Raw genomic sequence first — 18321 nt, 5'->3', positions numbered from 1 at the left:
CCAGTCTAAATCTCCCCTGGCACAACTTGAGTTTAGATGGATCACAGCCTATGGAGCAACAGAATGAGAATTTCAGGTGTACTTACCCTAGCCAGAAGGGCTGGTAAAGTCATACCTGCTGTCTCAATCGCTGACGTGCTCTTCCAAAACAATCCAGCACAGTCATCTTGGGGATTACCAACTGACTGCCCTTCCAAATAAAGCAGGAGGGAAAATGTCATGCAACAGCCTTCTGAGAAAGCTGCTTTCACAAGACAGTAGCACTTCTGAGGAGCTGTTCAGGTCATACACATCTGGATCGCGAGTGCTGTCCACTAATAGCCACGGTATTTACATCAACTCCAAACCAGACCAGATTTCCAGCATTTTACATGCAACAGGTGCGGTTTTGGAGCTACAGATGAAGAGAAAAACACCAGACCTCAGAAACCAAGCCCAGTGAATTTTCTTTCAATAGCCTGGGGAATGAAATGTCATTTCTGACGTCAAACAGTTTCATTCCATGAGGGACTTGGAGCTCACAGCTGAGAGAACAAGCACCCTCCGAACCATCACAGCTGATGGCAATATGGGGTGGGTAACTGAGGGAACTCACCTGTGTGAAGTACTAAACCAAAATCTTCTACTGTGGTTTATTATTCTCAATCATGTTGAATCAAATCATCTTAGTTTCAAATATTTTTCCTTAACATCAGTAGCAATACTGAGCATACTCGGGACAAGCCCGTGACGTGTATAAGAAGAGTGCTGCACGGGAAGTATTTGCTTCTACTCCAGATTCCCCACTCATCAAAATGCCAGGGAAAAAAAAAGGAACTTTAACAGTAAAAGTTGATCAACATTTTATTTAACAAAAAGATCAGTTATCCAACATTTAATGGTATCAAACTAAAAAAAAAAAAAAAAATTTCACTGCACTTTCTCTAACAACTGTATTAAAAACGAATACAAAATGTTTCCATCCAATTGAAATACCAATTTTTAAGAAGAGCATCTTGGAGAGTTTACAGCCCACATGTACAGATCAAGAAAAGCAAGAAACTAGACACAAAGCATAAAACGGAAACACAACTCCCTTTCTACTTGTCTTTGACAGTGTCACACTATACGCATTTGTGCTCTTTACATGTAGTGTACTGAGGGGGGATGATACGGCCTTCCAGAAAAATATGTCCGTTTAATGTATTTTCTATTAAACAGCTTGCTACATTTACAGATCTGATGGGTGACTGTCTCGAAACAGCGCTCCCAGGGCTGTCTGCTTTGCGGGATAGGCCAGAACATTTGCAGGCATCAACAGACGGGCCCCTCTCTTGATTCTATCACCGCCGCCTTGTTTCTTCGCCGTGCCAGAGCGCTCTGCTGCATAAGCTCTAAGAACTTACTCCTTAGTCTAGCAATTCCCAAATTAGGAGGCAGAAGCCCAACACAAAATCAATTGTATCCAGCTCTAACAACAGTATTTGGATCCCTTAATACTAATATTTAAAGTCTAAGAAAACTATTAAATAAGTCTGCAACTGGAAGGGTTTGGGGATCGCTGATCAGAACACTGTTTCAACAGGCCAGCAAAAGTCGTCAAGGTTATTAATTAAATACAACACAGATGGTAGCAAACATCTATTTCGTAAAGTAAGAACCCAACACACACACGGTTACAATTCTTGGCCTGTTTAATTTAATTCACAGCTTATGGAAATTTTGCAATGGCACAGATACCATTTGCACGTTCTGCAATTTGCAAATCGGCTCTTGCTGGCAAATACCCAGAAGCATTTGTCCAGTTACTAAAAAGAGTGCTCGTGCCTTCTGAAAGGAACTGGGCTCAATGACTGACAATTTTTACATGGGGAATATTTTCTGGTTTGTTCTCCTGCAGAAATATTTCTGATACAGAAGGTTTTTTAAAACTTTTTAAAGCAGTTGGTAAGTTTCCTCCCTACTGTCCATCCAAGTGACTCTATCGTTCAGTGACAACTTCTAATCTTTAGCATAAAAACAGAGCACGTGGTTCACGACACCACATATGGCAGCACACCCTTCATCCGTTTATACATCCTGTCTTGAGGCACTTAATGCTTTTTTTCAAATAGACTTAACAATTCCAACTGAAAACCTCTTCCTATTTTAGCAGCCTGCCAGCACACAGGCAGGGGCAGACACGGGCTGTCTAGCTGAGTGCTAACATTTCAGAAACGTGCTGGCCGAAACCTCTTCCAGTACACGCGTTCAAACAGTAGATCAGCTCAGGACTCTTTTTTTTCATAGTTTTACAGTTCATCGTGTTCCTCTTTGGCCTCCTGGTCTTTCAACTTGAATTCTTCAGCAGTAACTTTACCATTTCCATCCCGGTCTTGATTGGTGAACATATTTTTAACGATCTTTTCAAAATCAAAACCAGGAGCCAGTTTTCCTTTGCCAGAATCGACTTGAGCTTGAATGTACTCTGAAAACTAGGTGGAGGGAAAAGGAAGAGAAAGCAGCTCATTTAAAACCAAAGAGGTATTTACAGAAGTAGCATTTATTTGTTTTGACTAGTCAGCATTGTACTACTTATTATTAAGCATATATAAAAGTACACTGTTAAAACCTAAACTGGACTAATGAGGACAGACACGTGAGGTTAAATCACTCCTTCTGGAGCTCAACAGGGGTGTCCTTGCTTATTTCAGGACCCGTAACAAGAAAAGTTCTTTTTCATAATGTAGGGGGATGAAGAGTTGAACGGAGAGTGACAGAGGAACAGATCTATAGGGAGGGATGGGGTTTAATTCCATGTGCTCATACAAGGAGCTCAAACTGTAAAACAGACATCCACCTGCATCTTACAAGAAACAACATGCAAGACGAGAATGAAACATAGAAATGAGTCTTTAAGCATCAGGACACTATGAGAGTTGTTAAAGCAGCTTCAGGCATTACACCTTCTCCTTGACTCCCATGACTTTGGTGGGGGAAGGAGGAAGAGGGATGACAAGGTTGTAAGTTTAATTTTCTCTAAAAATCCTTTTGCTGATACATATTAAGTTATTACAGGTGATTAGACAACATATGACAGCAGTCATACTGCTGGCTTTCCAAAAAACAGAAAGTCCACAGTCAAACGCAACTTTTCCAGTTACTGTTCTCTCTGGCGCTACTTGCTAAATGAGCTTCTGCAATGACAGCCGTTTCCGACGTTCATTTACACCTCTTAGGCCAAGCACCCTCTCCTTGGTTTTTCCCTCTCCCCCTTGCTCGGTGACCAGAAGGATGTGGAGAGCAACAGTCGCATCCCACCGCACACATTCTCTAGACTGATAAAAGCTCTTTTCTTCTCTGCAAGGACAGGAGCGGAGGTAAACAAAAGAGAGAAGATGGAGAAAGAAGGAAAACAAGGAGGTGGAAGACAGCATTAGGAAAAGGGAAAATAAGAGTTTGGTTTTACCCCATTGACTTGTTAAAATGCTCCAAGGCCTCTCATGCTGTTCTACAGGTCCACAGCCTGCCCCTCGAGCGCTGCAGGCAGCACTACTCCAGCAAGGAAAGACACAGAACAACAGAGAAAGGCAACAAAGATGACTGAAGAGGATAAAAAAACCTGAACTCCCCAGTTAAGAGAAAATGCAGAAGAAAACCTCATGGAGGTTTGTATCATCAGAGATGGTGTGGCAAAGGCAAGCACCTTTCAGTTAGGGCACCCGATGACAGTCTCACACTGCAGATTTTAAAAGCAAACAAAGGGAAGGAGACTTCTTCACACAGCACGCAATTCACTCACGGAAGGAGCAGCCACGGGCACTGCCAGGCTCCAGAAGTGATTAAACACTGCCTGGCTGCCCTGCTTCAGGCTCAGCTTTGGCTCAAGAATTCACTATAAACCTCCTTTTTCTTTTTAGTTCTCTCTCTAAAGCTAAATAACCATGTTTTAGCTGACATGCTGCCTGCCTGTTAACTCAACAACAAACTCCATGGCAGAAAAAGAACAGCAGAAGAGGAGAAGAGGAGGAGGAGAGACCCCATTCTTCAATACCTGCATTGATGGTGGTAGGAGAAAACCACTGCAAGTGTTTTCATTGTTTCAGCTTACCTCCTCCAAAAGAACCTCTCCATCATGATTCTGGTCTATTTCTTCAAAAAGATTGGGAGAGACTTCTCCATTCCATACAAACATGTACCCTTCAGGCAAGCCAGACACCAGTTCCCGCAGTTCGATGTCGAAAACTAATACAGCACTACCAGGCACTTCTCCTTCTGTTGCAACAAATGGTAAAGAGGGGTATTGATCCTCACTTATATTAAAGGGTATATTTCCTTTTAATCCATAATTAAATTTCTTTTCCTGCTCCAACAGGTGCTTCTCTACTGTGATCCCTAAGCCCCGTGATCCCAAGCCCAAATCTTCCTGTTCACTGCAGCACAGGTGATCAAAACATAAAAGAAGCTTTCATAATAAAACTGCATCCATTTTTTTCACTTATAAAGGTAAAACTGCCGGTCAGTTTTCCTTTATCTTGCTGATACACTGTATATCAAGATGCTACTGACAGACTCAAGTGTTGCAATAGCTTGGAATGTTAACCTAAGTGAAACCATGGAGTTACCTCATGAACTCCATGGGAAGAGCTCAATTTATTCTTGAAAAAGAAAACTGAGGTCACCTCTAACATCTGTCCAGTAACAAATGAGCAATCTCATCAGATACGCGGGTATGTACCAAAACACTATCACTCAGGCAGCGTTTCAGACCATGTGTATCGAATGCAATTTGAATGACGACAAATGCCTACAACAGGTATGTTTGTAACTTTTTTTAATGCAGCAGACTTGTTATGTTATGAGGAAATTTTCAATTTATAATTAATTATATTATTTAATTATATGAGTAATATAATTCCTATAATTTATATTAATTATATATAATTAATAATTCTAGATAAGATTTTATATAATGGTCTAAAATGGTGCATATATAATACTCATAATTTTTCACAGAAGACAGGTACAAGTGAAAATGCTTCTTTATCTCTCATCACAAATTGATTCTCCATTAAGCTTGGCACATGATGCCCAACAGGCAGTCTTTATAAAATACAAACTGTTCTGGAGCTATTCAAAGAACACAGCAACTTATGCAACTGCCTCCATACATATCAGAGTTTGTCGATCTTGGTGACCTCCCAATAGGCTCCTTTCCCCCCAAGTCTTTTAACTCAGAAGACTAGTAACAACCACACACACTGGGAGATGAGAGTTCTTGTCACTTTATGTTGTTCTTTTTATTATTGTCATCCCTGTCATTATAAATTTATATGCCTCAAAACAGAGCAAACTACCCGAAATGTGTTGGTGTTGGGGTTTCAACGGCACTGATAAACTGAATGCAAGATGTGAAACAGTGTATGTAGTTTCTGAATGTTGAGTTTTCTTTGAATTTTTTAACATGTTAGTGATGAAGAGTCCCCTTCCGTTTTGTTTCCTGAATAACATGACGCATGTCCGAGTGTGAGTACCCAATTCCCCATCATGGAGAACATGGGGTGTTCACATCCCTCTGCACCACCCGGGTGCCTGGAGCTTCCCGTTTTGACAAGGCAACCTCACTGAGGGAGTGTTCCCTTTTGTACTGGGGTGGTTTTTCTATTGGCCACAGTAACAGCATGACTTCAAACGCAACACAAACAGTATGTTCATTTCATTGGGGAATGGGGGTGTTCTCTAAAATCACAAAATGAAAAAAAACTTTAAAAAAATCCCATTCAAGCAGCTAAGAGACACTCACTTCTACTTGCATAGCAAGTAACAAAACAAAACATGGATACTTGTGTTTCAGTTACTCAAGAGTAACTCAAGTGGATGTGCAATAGGTTTTACTCACTTACCAACTCCATCCTCTCCATAACCAAGATGAGGTGGAATAACGACTGTTCGTCGTTCCCCAACACACATGTCTTGGAGGCCCATGTCCATCCCCACCACCACCTGTCCAGATCCCAGAACTATGTTGTAGGTCTTGCCAAGGCTGTGTCTGGAGTGGGGAAGAGGGAGAAAAACAAAAAACCCTCAACATACAATAGAGAATTTCTGTTGTTCAAAAGTACCACAGAAACAGCAGTTTCTTAGTTAGCGTCCTGTCACTGCCAAAAATTAACCTCACATGCCCAATGCTCTGTTTTACCGAGCAGTTTTTCTACCTGAAGTTGTTCTCCAGGTAGGAAGTTACAGCCAACACCAAACAGAAGCATTCCTACTGTTGACAGGTCCTCTGGTATTAAAATTATAGGCTTTTTGACTGAAATCCAATTAAAATAATTAATCCTGCCAGTTAAGCCCCTGAAGTATTTTATTTTGAAATAAGGGCTTTTCCTTTCACATATTTTTAACTAACAAAGTTGGACTTTTTAGCAGATGTAAGAATTCCAGATGTACATTTGTCCCAGAACTACCTACCAATCTATAGGGATCGGAGTACATTCACATGGACCAGCCATCCCTTTAATGAAATCAGTCGCTATAATGTAGTAGTCATCACTTAACCAAGACAGCTTGGAAGTATACTACTACTGCTGCTGCTATTTAACTGTATTATATTTTTAATGCTAACGTGCTGCTGGGGACTCATTTCTAAAATTAGAAATTATAACAAGTTAAAGCCACAGAAATTAAACATGTATTGTGATTCTAAAAGCAGAGCGTGCAGCGTTCAGACTTTTTGTTCGGTACATGTCACAAGAGCAGGACCCTTCTGTCGGTCTCCTTTCTTTGGCTGTTTGGCTTGGCTGTATGACTGCAAGACGTGCTTGAACAACAGAGTGTTATTTGGAAAGAAAACAATTCAGCAGCTAGGAGGTCTGCCTTAAAATTAGGAGCACAAGATACATGATCTTTGACTCTCTATAAACTGCTTTGAGTAAGACAGTCTCCATATCCCTTGGTTCCTGCTACAAAATGGGAATTGAGCATCCCTGCCGTATAAAAGGTGTTTTGAATCCAAACACGTTACTTGCATACATACTTGCACACTACTTATATCATGTGCTTCAATGTAAGCCAGCTTTTCAGCTCTGCAAGCTATTGTGTACACTGTGAAAACTATAAGCTGCTTCCTATGTTAATTATAACCTGTTTAAAAATAGCTTTTCCCAACTTCCTTTCCAAAATAAAATATTATTTAGATTTGCACTATCCAAAAGATGAAGGCAGAAAAAAAAGCTAGCAGCAAACAATAGTGATGGGCTCACTTTACTTCTATAAGAGACAGACTGGAGCAATCTCTGCTTCCTTCATAAACCTACAGTCAACAGGAAGGAGGAACATTATAATCAGAGTCACAAGCCCTCCAATAGTTTCTCCATGCTGACGCTTAGCGCACACTACAACACAGGAAAACTAGCACCCATGCGTGGTACAGACATGACAGTGACCATTTACTATAAAACAGATTGACTATAAAACACCATTTACTAAAAATCAAGCAAGTTTTAACAAGACTACACGAAGCATCTCCACCAGACCTCTCTCAGGGGCACTAAATCAGCGCAGAGTGCAAGTCCTACCCAAGAAACTGAATACACGTGGACAGTCCATTGACGTGGAGCCCTGTGTCGTTCCAACCTGACTGGCCCAGACACCCGAATTAGCACGTTGAAACAGACTGCCATGTAGACAACCTGTTCCATCACTCCACCTGTAGTGTTTACATTCTTCTCTAACACACTCCTACATCCTCTTTGTTGCCAGTTCTCATGCTATGATAGATTGTCTTTTTCTTTTCCTCCTCCTACATATCTTAGGCAGGCAGACGTAAAAAGAAAAACACGCTCTACATAAATACTCAATTTTTCACTTAAAAATTCTTTATTCCCTGCCAGCCTGCTTTGCAGGCAACTCCTTCTGCTTTCACAGCTCCTAGGGACATTTTCTTTACCGAGTGATACACTTACGTCGAGTCTAGCAAAGTACCATCCAGGAGCGAAGCGTTGTAGTGATATTTCAAGTAATCTCCCTTCTTACTCAGTACGGTACAGTTGGAAGGTTTGTAGTTAACAGTAATGCTGACTGAATCTGAGGGGTTGTGGAAGTCAACCACATGGATGTCAAAGACCAGCACAGCAGATCCTGGAATCTTTCCTAAATAGGAAGCAAATTAGACAAGTAGAGAAAGAAATAGAACCCAAACAGGCTTATAATGACCAGGTACTGCATCCTGTAGGAATATATATTGCTACTGCATCATTTTGCTCTTCTTCAGAATTAAAGGATTACATCTCCTCTGTATGCAACAGATGCAAGCTGCATCCAATGAAGGAAAGAGAACCAGTGGAAAAGCACTAAACATACACTCAGTTCAACACTGAAGGAAAAAATTTCCATTATTCTGAATTTGAAAATTATGCAGAAATGAAGCAATCGCCATGTTATTTCCTGTGGCCATCCTAAATGGCTGATTTCTGTTTCATGTACCAATTCATTACAGATCATGAAAATTCTCATAGGACTTCTCATGCTTCAGGGAATGCCGTTAGGTCTAAAAGGTTACATTTCCGTAAAATGTCCTGATAGCAAGCAACTTCTTCCCCCCCCCTTCCCAGGATAATCTGCAATCGCATTACCAGGATTGACAGCTACATCCAGACCCAGGAGTGGGTTTTGGAGGAGTCTAATTCCCAAATCAACAGCATAGAATTTGCATTCCCAGAAGAGAGGCTTTCCTTCTAACTCACTTTTTCCAAATGTAACATCCCAGGAAGTACCTTTTGAAACACCAGCCATAAAACTGATCGGCTACAAGGGTTATGCTATTCAATCTCTCACAGCAATCTTTTTAGGTAGTAACGAGTTTTCCCAAAGGAATCTTAACTGTATGTTATACATACACAGATATTTTGCTGTTACATGCATCCACTCTTAACAGAGGCAGCTTAGGAGTCCACAAAACCTGTGGCTGTGGAAGGAATGGGGAAGAAAACTTAACACAATGCATTCCTTTAGCATACAGAATTGTTTAAGACACACGGGAAGGAAGATCTCACACTGCAGAGCTCCTGGCATCCAAGTACCAGCCTGTCTGAAACACTGATTATCCAAATGAGTTCAGGTCACCAAATACCAGTCTGCCTGAAACACCAATTATCCGAATCATTTCAGGTCACCAATTACATGTGAGATTGTTCCGCATTCTTATTGTCCTGCCTATTTAGCTAATTAAAATAATTTTGCAAATTCTGGGTGTAACCCTGTCAGTTGCATGCCCGCAAAATAATGAATTAATTCAGAAGCCTTTCAAATGCCAAAAAAAAAAAAAAAGTAACAAGCACTTTATACAGTTCAACTATGCAGAGATGCACTAAACAATAAAGGAAACATTAATTACAGAAGACTTGGATGGAAAGTCAAGCTCACCTCTTCCTTCTTCTCCGTATCCAAGATGAGGGGGGATTATTATTCTTCTCTTTTCACCAGTACATACACCTAGCAAACCTTCATCCATCCCAGCAATCACATAACCTTTCCCAACATAGGTGTCGTATGTACGATTTCGTGAATAGCTATGGAAAATATTTGCATTTTAGCAGTGTTGGGTGTACTCCAGAAACACAGAATCTTGCAATAGGTCTGCAACACAATTCTTAAACCAGTTAAGGTCAAACACACGGTCATTAACTAGCACCAGAGAGGCACAATGCAATCATCATGTTCAATGAATCTAGGCCACCAAGCTTCAGCAAACGTCATTTATTAACCAGTACTGGGTCCATGGCCAGGGAGCAGCTTAGTTGCAAATGCATTTTTACTATACCTTGAAAGAAAATCTCACTTATTTATGTATTTTAAACTACACAAAAATCATATTTTAGTAACTAACTGAAAAAATTGGGTTTTTCCTTTAAATTTTCCCCACTCCCACTGGACTCCTGTAAGTAGTTGATAAGTAAGTGCTTATCAACTAGATAAAGTTCACGTTCATTTTCGTGAGACACTCTTCAGACTGTCTCATTTTGCAACCACAGCTATGTAGTTCAACTACTCCAAGCAGGAGGTGGGACAAATAGGTTCTCTTGGATGCACAGCATTAAAATGAGTCACAACAACAAAACAGTATCAATACTATCCCTCCCTTCCAAACTATGCCAATCACTTATACGTAGGTTGAAGGATCTGCTTCAATACCTAATGGCAGAACAAAACAAGCTTACAACAACAACTGATGCTTATTACAAGGATGTGTCTGTCTTCTGTCTTTCTTCAAATCATGCTACATGAAGGCACAACCCAAGGAAGGGAAGGCAGAAAGGTTTTAATTCATCTTTACGAGGTAACTCTGGGAAAAGAGCAAGACCAATACAGATCCTGATGTAATTCAGAGGTTTTTTCAACTGGTCTAAGTCCAGACAGCCCTGGTTGAGCTGCCCAGTAGCAGTTCTGCAGCTGAATATTGCAGAGTTAAAAATGAAGGAAAACATGACTAGAGCTCTCGACCCCAGCTATTCACAGTGCTCTTGGCATGCTGCCTATACTAGTGAGAAATTTCTTCCTGGCCAACTCCAAAGCTTTCAAAAACTACTGTCAGCTGCTCTACTTCTTCAGAGATACTTGTAAGATACTGGACTTTCTTGTAAATTCTGCAGGAAGCCAGGATACAATACTCTAACGAATAAGCCCTCTAACTGTCAGCACTTTAGAATGATGTAGAGGCTGCTGTGTACAAAACATTTATTAATATTTATCGACAATGCTAATGTAAATACTACAGCCATTTTCAAAAATTGTTTAATTACTACAGACAATTCTCATTTACATCTCAAAAAGAGAGATTCTGGCCAGGTGCGCTATGGATAAGCTTAAAGTTCTTAACTTACAAGTTTCCATAAGCTGTAAATTAAGGTCTACAGTGATCGCTGCTGATGCAGGTTTCCTGCTTTCTATTGTCCCACCAAGCTAGGTAGCTGAACAGGGAGGTCAAGGTTGATTCTGAACCCTACAGCAATCTCAGTTCAATTACATGAGATACAATTCCCTGACTCCTCCTCATGGGAGGAGTCCACACGTGGCATACTACTCAGCTAGTCTTTGTAAACTGATCCTGATCTTCAGCTTGTGGCAGTTGTAGAAGTATGAAAAAAAATTTCCATTAGTTTATTTTGTAAAACATTTCACAGTGGCTCATTTTCAACTCTTTTTAGCTACTTGTGCTAGCTGTTCTGAAAACTGGAGTGGGTATTATTCATCATATAATTGTGTACATGAGGCTCATGTGCACGGAGAGCTTTGAATCCAAAGTGACAGCACCTCCTTTTTATCACAGAAACCCCGTTGCTGAATTCAGTCTTGAAAGACATTAGCCTTCAAAATGCAATCAGTTTTCAAGGACAAAGGGAAAAGCTGTCCTGAAATTAACCTCAAACTAGCCACTAGCTCACTGACTCACAATCCTCAGGACATAAAATGAGAATCATACTTATTTTCTCTCTCTTCAGGAGTCGTTACGTATTTGACAGATAAACTTTATGGGGCAGAGTCTTCAGGCATGCGTGTCTAAGTATGCATAGCTTGACCAGCTGGATCACCACCTCTAGATGGCGTCTGTGATACTCTCATAATACAAAATAGGTCTTCCTCTTCCTTCCCATACTGAAAAGGTTCCTATGAATTTTTTTTAAGAGAAGACTCCCAACAACTCCACTCAGAAATTTCAAAAAGGAAGGAAAAGCAAAGAATTGCATTTGGATATATTAAGGACAAGACAGATGAGCAAAATTGGAAATGGGATCTGTTCGGCTGAATGGTTCAGTTACCTGGAATCAAACAGTGTGCCATCCAAAAGCGTGCCGTTGTAGTGGTATCGGAGAAAGTCTCCTGTCTGGCTTCTCCGCTCACAAGATTCAGGCACACGTTGGTTCTCAATAGTAATACCATCTTTGGGATTATGGAGATCTAGCAAAACCACATCAAAGATGAGAGAAGCTTGGCCAGGGATGTCCTTGCCTACAGAAGTGTCAGAGCAGAAAGTTGGTAAGAAAGAGCAGGTGTTCTAGAAGGAGTACCTTTCCATCAATACACAAATTACAATGTGGGTTCCTTTGACTGAGAACCATTGAGCTCAAGATCTTGGCAAAATTTTCAAACATAACTCCACAAAGTTTTGTTATGCATGGAGATAGCTATCACAGTTAATGGTAATGAAGTCATGGAAGGGGTACAAAACCTCATACACCACGGACACATTCTTAAACATTAGAGCACAGAAAGAATTTAAGGAAGCATCCCAAATTATACCTAACTGCCCCCATCATTTAACATGTATGACCTGTGTATGACCTATGTATGACCTGCAGGCTGCATATAGTCTCACAGGACAATTAATCCATCTTGTGGTTATTAGTAGGGCACTGATACACAAAAAAACCTAGAAGTTCAATTTTCATTTTTCAAAAGTATTCTGCTCTCTGTGGCAGTCACTGAAAGAATTATGCAGTCATCTGACTTCCAGTTTTTGGAGTCTCTAGATATTAATCCCAGATTGTATTCTCTGAATGAATAAAATTTCAGTATATAAATACTATAATTGTATCAACAATATGTCTGTTAAGCAACCTACTGGTTAATTTTTTTTTAAATATTTTACTTTCTAATCAGTCCAATCCTGTACATAATACATTTTGAACCTTTCTTTACATCACTTTGTTCCATCTGTCTGTAATAAGTAATAACGCTGCCCATAAATTTAAAATACACAAAGTACAAGTTTGTTTTAAAATATGGATGACTTGGATAAAAAAAAAAAAAAGAATAACTTTTACCATCTCCTTCTTCTCCATATGCCAGGAAAGGTGGTATTGTGATAATGCGCTTCTCCCCTACACACATTCCCAAGAGACCCTGGTCCATCCCAGGAATCAGCCATCCAATTCCCACATAGGTATCATAAGTTCGCATCCGATTATGGCTAAAAATGAAACAAAAAACCAAAAAAAAAAACCCAAACCAAAAAACAAACACCAAACCATAACCAAATGTCAAACAGCCACAGGAAAGAACAATATTAATCTTCAAAAGCCACACACTATGCACAATGTAACTCACAACGTGCTGCTCGATTTACCAAGGCCTGGCTGGGTTGTGTTTTCCAGAGTGCTTAGCTATTTCAAGAACCTAACAGAGGTTTTGAAAAGTGGCTCACAAACATAATGGCAGCTGTTATTAAAGCATCATTTCCACTTTCCAGAACTTTAATGAAGTACACATGATGTAAAGTCAAAACCTCAGTATGAAACTGTTAGTAGCTCAATTTCATCACAAACTCTGCTTAGTTTATAAAGCTTGTATCTAACTTGAACAGCTACGCTGCAGTGGTTATAAAAACTATTTGCTGATTGCAACAAATAGTAATATAGATACAGGGAATGAAATTTTTAAAAACAAAGGATCTGGGCCGGTAATGCTCACACAGAAATAACGTACTGTTTTATGGGTTTGAGTCAGTACTGCTGTCCCATAATCCCTGAAGAAACTACTGACAGTTGTATGATGATAGCTTTCATTTCTTGTCTTTCTGGGCAATTAGCATTAATTGTTATACCAGTGAAAGGGGAGGAAGTGATGGCTTAAAGTGGCATCAGATACCTGTTAAAAGACACAAAGACACACAACCCAGCTGCATACCTTGAATCAAACAGGGTCCCATCTAAGAACGTTCCATTGTAATGGTATCGTACGAAGTCAGACACCTGGACTGTCCGAGGACACTTCTCAGGTTTGAAGTAAGTCTGAACCTGCACTTCGTCATCCAAGTTCCAGAGATCAATCAGAAGCACATCGAAATGGAGCACAGCATTGGGGGGTATCACACCAGCTGCAAACCAAAAACAATACAACCAGTTTTATTTCCCTTTTTCTACAGGACATCAGCGAAAGGGAACCAATCTAAGCATTCCCTAAATAAAATGCACGATGTACAACTTACTCCTTTTTGTGCTTATATCCCTCTGTCCCCTTGTCACTGTTGCAGCTACATAAGGGGGGGGCAGAATCTAGCAACATGAACTGTTGTCAACTATGTCCATCAGGCAAACTGCTCTTGATTTAGCATTTGTTGCGTCTCAGTCTGCAGAGCAAAGCTGCTTCTGGCACTGACAAGACCTTGTGCAGCACTGCAATGCCAAAACACAGTATCTATTTAACAGGGAGGTAGGTATAAATAAATAGCTAACTTTAGGAGCGAGGTTCATTTGCTGAAGGTCCTCTACAGTCAACAGCTCTTCCTTTCGCATGCAGAGGGAGCCTGGAGCAATTAGCTAGGCCATAGGCTTAACAAACACCCCTGAGCAGGGGAAAACCACTCCGAAATTCACTACTTGCGACTTCTACCCTTCTCCTCGGTGACTCCATTTTCTACCTGCTCTGCTGAATCACTTGCACAACCAGCTATTCGCTGGCCCGGTGCTGCACTTACAGACGCCTTCACTTCCGTAGGCGAGCTTGGGGGGAATTTTCACGAACCGCCGCTCGTTCACGCACATGCCAACCAGAGCTTTGTCCATCCCAGCAATAAGTTGACCTTTTCCCACAAACACGTTGAATGTAGATCCCCTGTCATAGCTAAAGGGGGAAAAGCAGGCAAAAACATTAGCAGTTCAGTTACCCACCATTCCACTATTTTTTTGGAAGTTTTTAACCCCTTGTCCTGTTAGGGTAACTGTCGCAAGACAGCTGCTAAGAGAAGGGACAAATCCAAATGTTTCCAAGATTTCAACCCTGCTCTCCTTCTGTCCCCTGCCCATCAACTATCTGAAATGCATTCTAGCAGTGCGCAAGATATACTGCAGGCACCCAAAACCCGTAACTACAAACAGCTAATTTACACACTAACGCTATAAGCAGCACTGGAAAACTATGGACATGAAAGAAAAATTAAACACTATGACAAGATACGAAAGGATGACTGCTCCCACAGTAGGATCTCAGCATATTGATTTTGGTGCGTAACGCCACAGAAGTATTACATGAGATCGATAAGCTTTATAATGTGAGACATCATGGTTGGGGATTCTCTGTGGGAGAATAGGAAAGGGAAAAAGATGCCTTTTCGAGTAATAGCTGTGAGATTTGCCAATTGGTTATTTATTTTCTCCAATCGGTTACTTATTTTCTTCTCCACATTCCCAGCTCTCATGTCATTAAGATTTAAACAGCAAAAAATGGAGATGTACTTTAAACAGCAAGTTTGCCAGACCAAGAAGCAAGATAGCTATCTAAATCATCTTCCACTGTGATAACACACGAATTGAAAGGTAAAAGAAATGATGCTTAAATGATAACAAAGTTTTCCAGAGCGAGCAGCAGAGTTACCACAGTGTAACATTAACATGGTTACATGGTTAGTTTGACCACCTTAAATCCACACAATGACTCCACTTCGCTGTGCCTGAATTTTACTACTGCTCTTTAATTTTTTTAAGCGATGTACAAGCACATGGCAGGAAGAATTTCAAAAGTTTCGTGCCTATTCTTGAGCTTTTACTGCTTCCATTTTCTCAAATTCATTTTATAATAAATTTTTTTTTTTTCCCCCAGATAAAAGGCAGCACTGGAAAAAATAATTAAAAATAAAAACGCCTGTGTCTCTTTGCCTGCTAAAATATTCTGGAAAGCTGCCAGTAGCTAGATATCGCTAGGGAAATTATGTCAAACTTTCCTTCAAGGCCTGTACACATCACTTCCACAACATACTGAGGCTCCTAACAGTCCCAGAGCCTTGAATCTCTCAAATATTTCACTAAGCGATCTCTGTTTGCTCCATCTTTTTTTTTTTCTGGCAAACATTTCCCTTAAAATAGAGAACTCTCTATATAGACCATTTACTTTCGGTTGCACAAATATTCCTACTCCCAGGCAAGGATGGAAAATATTTAAATTAGCTCCCGACAAATTCTATTACACATATAAAAACATAATTAAGATGTTAAGAATTATAACATAATAGGTTCTATGAAACGTCAAAAAAGTGGTATTTTGTAGCGATCTACAAAGCTTGGCAATACCCCTGAGATGGACTTAAAACAGAAGTGTTGTTTTTTTTTTTTTACAAAAATAAACCTGCAATTAAAAAAACATTGATGGTAAGCAGAGAAGTGAACAAAGCAGTGAACAGTCTGTGCAGCTTTGCAGGACTGACTTTGCAGATTCCTTAAAACTAAGCAAAATTAGTTTCTATTAGAGGAATTTACCAAATTCACACTAGATGACTAGGCAATTAAATTCAGACTTAAAAATGCAAATCATTTTATGGCCATGGAAATAAAAATGCAAATACTGATGGAGGAAAAAAAAGAATAAACAGGCACATTAGTTAATTTATGTGATGCAGTCATGATTACAAAGACTGTTAACAACCCAGTATAACAAGAAGAGCTGTATTACTACCTTCTACTTGGAGATACAGAAGAATAATTTTTAACCTCAAAAATATTTTCAACAGTTGAAAAAGAAAAAAGTAAAACTGCCCTTAGTTCAACACCCGGAGTATTTTCTAGACTGATTTCATAGTAGTGTTTGACTAAACTGATGCTGGTAAGCACTTTCATAAACTTAAAAAAACCAGGTAGTAACTCTGACAGGTAGAAAAATGGCTAATTTTAGTATAAATGAACTGAGTATCTTTAATTTGTATGCAAGGAACACTAAAGGTTTTAGGACAAATACTCCAAAATATTTCTTCCATTAACCTACAGAACATAAAAACCTAATTTTCCATTGTCTTAACATGACAGACCACTAGCATCAATCCTAAAAAAAGACCACAGTTAGCAAATAACAAAAACATGTCAACATGAGCTGCCATTTAGAAAAAAAAAGACAACCTGAACAAACATGACTTTTTGCACCCTTTTGAAATGAAGACAGCCATACAAATACTCAAGTTAGATGAGACTATCATCGTTATTATTTATTTACTGATATTTTGAGGACTCAGATAAACGCTGTACAGTTCTGCACAGCCTGTTCCTGCCCCAAACAATTCAGAGCCAAAGGAGAAGGAACTTGGAATTAAACCAGAGCCAACACCTGGGAAGCCCCTCCGGGTCCCCTGCCTCAGTGCAGAAATTTGCTGGTACAACTCAGTGTACAAGTAAGCCCTGGTATGTGTCTGTAGAAATCAGAAACACATTTCTGAACGCATGGCTGGTTTTCCAATTGTTACATATTTGTAAAATGAGCAGTGAGGATGCTGCCTTTGTGCGTCCTCACATCTGCAGCTAAGACTCATTTTTCGAGACTGTCAGCTGCCAATGAATTCACTGTCCTTCCTGTGCCTTTCCACTGAAACCGCACCAACGCCAACTGAACCGCCAGCTACCACGTCCCGCACTTTATTTGGAGAAGTGCTGGTGAAGTGGCATTGCCCACGTACTGAAGTACAGTCAGCTCCAGAGGAAGAGCTGAGCTTACTCTGAATGACAGTACTTTCCCTAAGGCTACAGATTTTCCTTGAAGCACAAGGAAGATTACCAGGATTACTTAAAATACGTTTTGTTTTTTCTTTCCGAGTAAAACTGATCAGTGGCAACAAATGAAGCAAGTAAAAACAAATATGCTGCCAGCAGCATCAGCATCCTTCACCATCTCCTGATCCCACTATTTTGGCCTCCTGATCCCAAAATAACAGCAGGAAAGCGGCCAGGCTCTTTACTGTACATGGGTCACATTTATTCAAGGGTAACTTATACAAAAATTTCTATGTAAGCACAGTCTGATAATACTTAAATTTCTGGTAAAGATAATGATTCAAAAATGTTTGCATTCAAGTAGGTTTGAGCCTGGAGAAGACATAGGAAATGTACAGCAAGAAACGGGCAGGAAATCACTGAATACTGTGAGAGACTGCGATACCATATACACCCGTTTACCAGGCTAACCGAATATTCTTACGGTCATCTTGTCTCTTGGAGCAGAAAGCTCCTGGTCAGCACCTTGGAAGGGCAGCTGTAAGAACGCGGTGGGGATCCATCAGGGCATGCAAACTGCTGTGAGCTGGACCCAGACGCCGCAGAGGTCTCGTCCCTGGTCCCCAGCACTCACGCCCCAGCTCTTTGCCCTTTCATGTTTCAAAGACATCTTCCCATGGTGACCTGTTCATCCTGCGGTCTCGCTCGCACAGCACTGCCCAGCTTGCCACTAGCCCGCTTCTAACCGGTCACCCCAACAAGGGCTCGTGGCCCAGGAGAGGTCGCAGCCAGAAAGAGCAGCGGGACCTGAACTAAACTTCAACCGCGGCCTCCACCCAGCGCCACCACCTCTGAACACCCACAAAATCGCCCCCCGTGGCGGACAGCACCACTCGCT

General features: G+C 40.5%; 1 protein-coding gene across 1 annotated transcript; it reads right to left on the bottom strand.

Annotated features, from left to right (window-relative positions):
- Window positions 1-2061: 2061 nt before the first annotated feature.
- Window positions 2062-14590, bottom strand: FKBP9 (FK506 binding protein 9, 63 kDa). The gene is made up of 9 exons (XM_010283084.1): window positions 14432-14590; window positions 13642-13831; window positions 12780-12925; window positions 11775-11964; window positions 9382-9527; window positions 7923-8109; window positions 5862-6007; window positions 4070-4233; window positions 2062-2453 (listed from the first exon to the last, which is right to left on the bottom strand). The coding sequence occupies exons 1-9, from the start codon at window positions 14517-14519 to the stop codon at window positions 2271-2273; spliced, it is 1440 nt and encodes a 479-aa protein (XP_010281386.1). The 5' UTR covers window positions 14520-14590; the 3' UTR covers window positions 2062-2270.
- Between the last annotated feature and the right edge of the window lie 3731 nt (window positions 14591-18321).

The sequence above is a fragment of the Phaethon lepturus genome, unplaced genomic scaffold (genome assembly GCF_000687285.1).
Source record: "Phaethon lepturus isolate BGI_N335 unplaced genomic scaffold, ASM68728v1 scaffold52442, whole genome shotgun sequence".
Lineage (NCBI taxonomy): Eukaryota > Metazoa > Chordata > Aves > Phaethontiformes > Phaethontidae > Phaethon > Phaethon lepturus.
The sequence above is the reverse complement of the archived record's forward strand: the minus strand, read 5'-3'. Positions and strand labels throughout refer to the sequence as shown.

What these genes read in the sequence shown, in the direction of transcription:
- FKBP9 (XM_010283084.1), bottom strand. Translation starts at nt 14,519, where the DNA reads ATGGACAAAGCTCTGGTTGGCATGTGCGTGAACGAGCGGCGGTTCGTG. An exon ending in GGTACTTTGCTAGACTCGAC is followed by an intron (nt 6,008 to 7,922) that starts GTAAGTGTATCA and finishes TCCCCACTCCAG; the next exon opens with ACACAGCCTTGGCAAGACCT. An exon ending in TTATGGAGAGGATGGAGTTG is followed by an intron (nt 4,234 to 5,861) that starts GTAAGTGAGTAA and finishes TTGTTGCAACAG; the next exon opens with AAGGAGAAGTGCCTGGTAGT.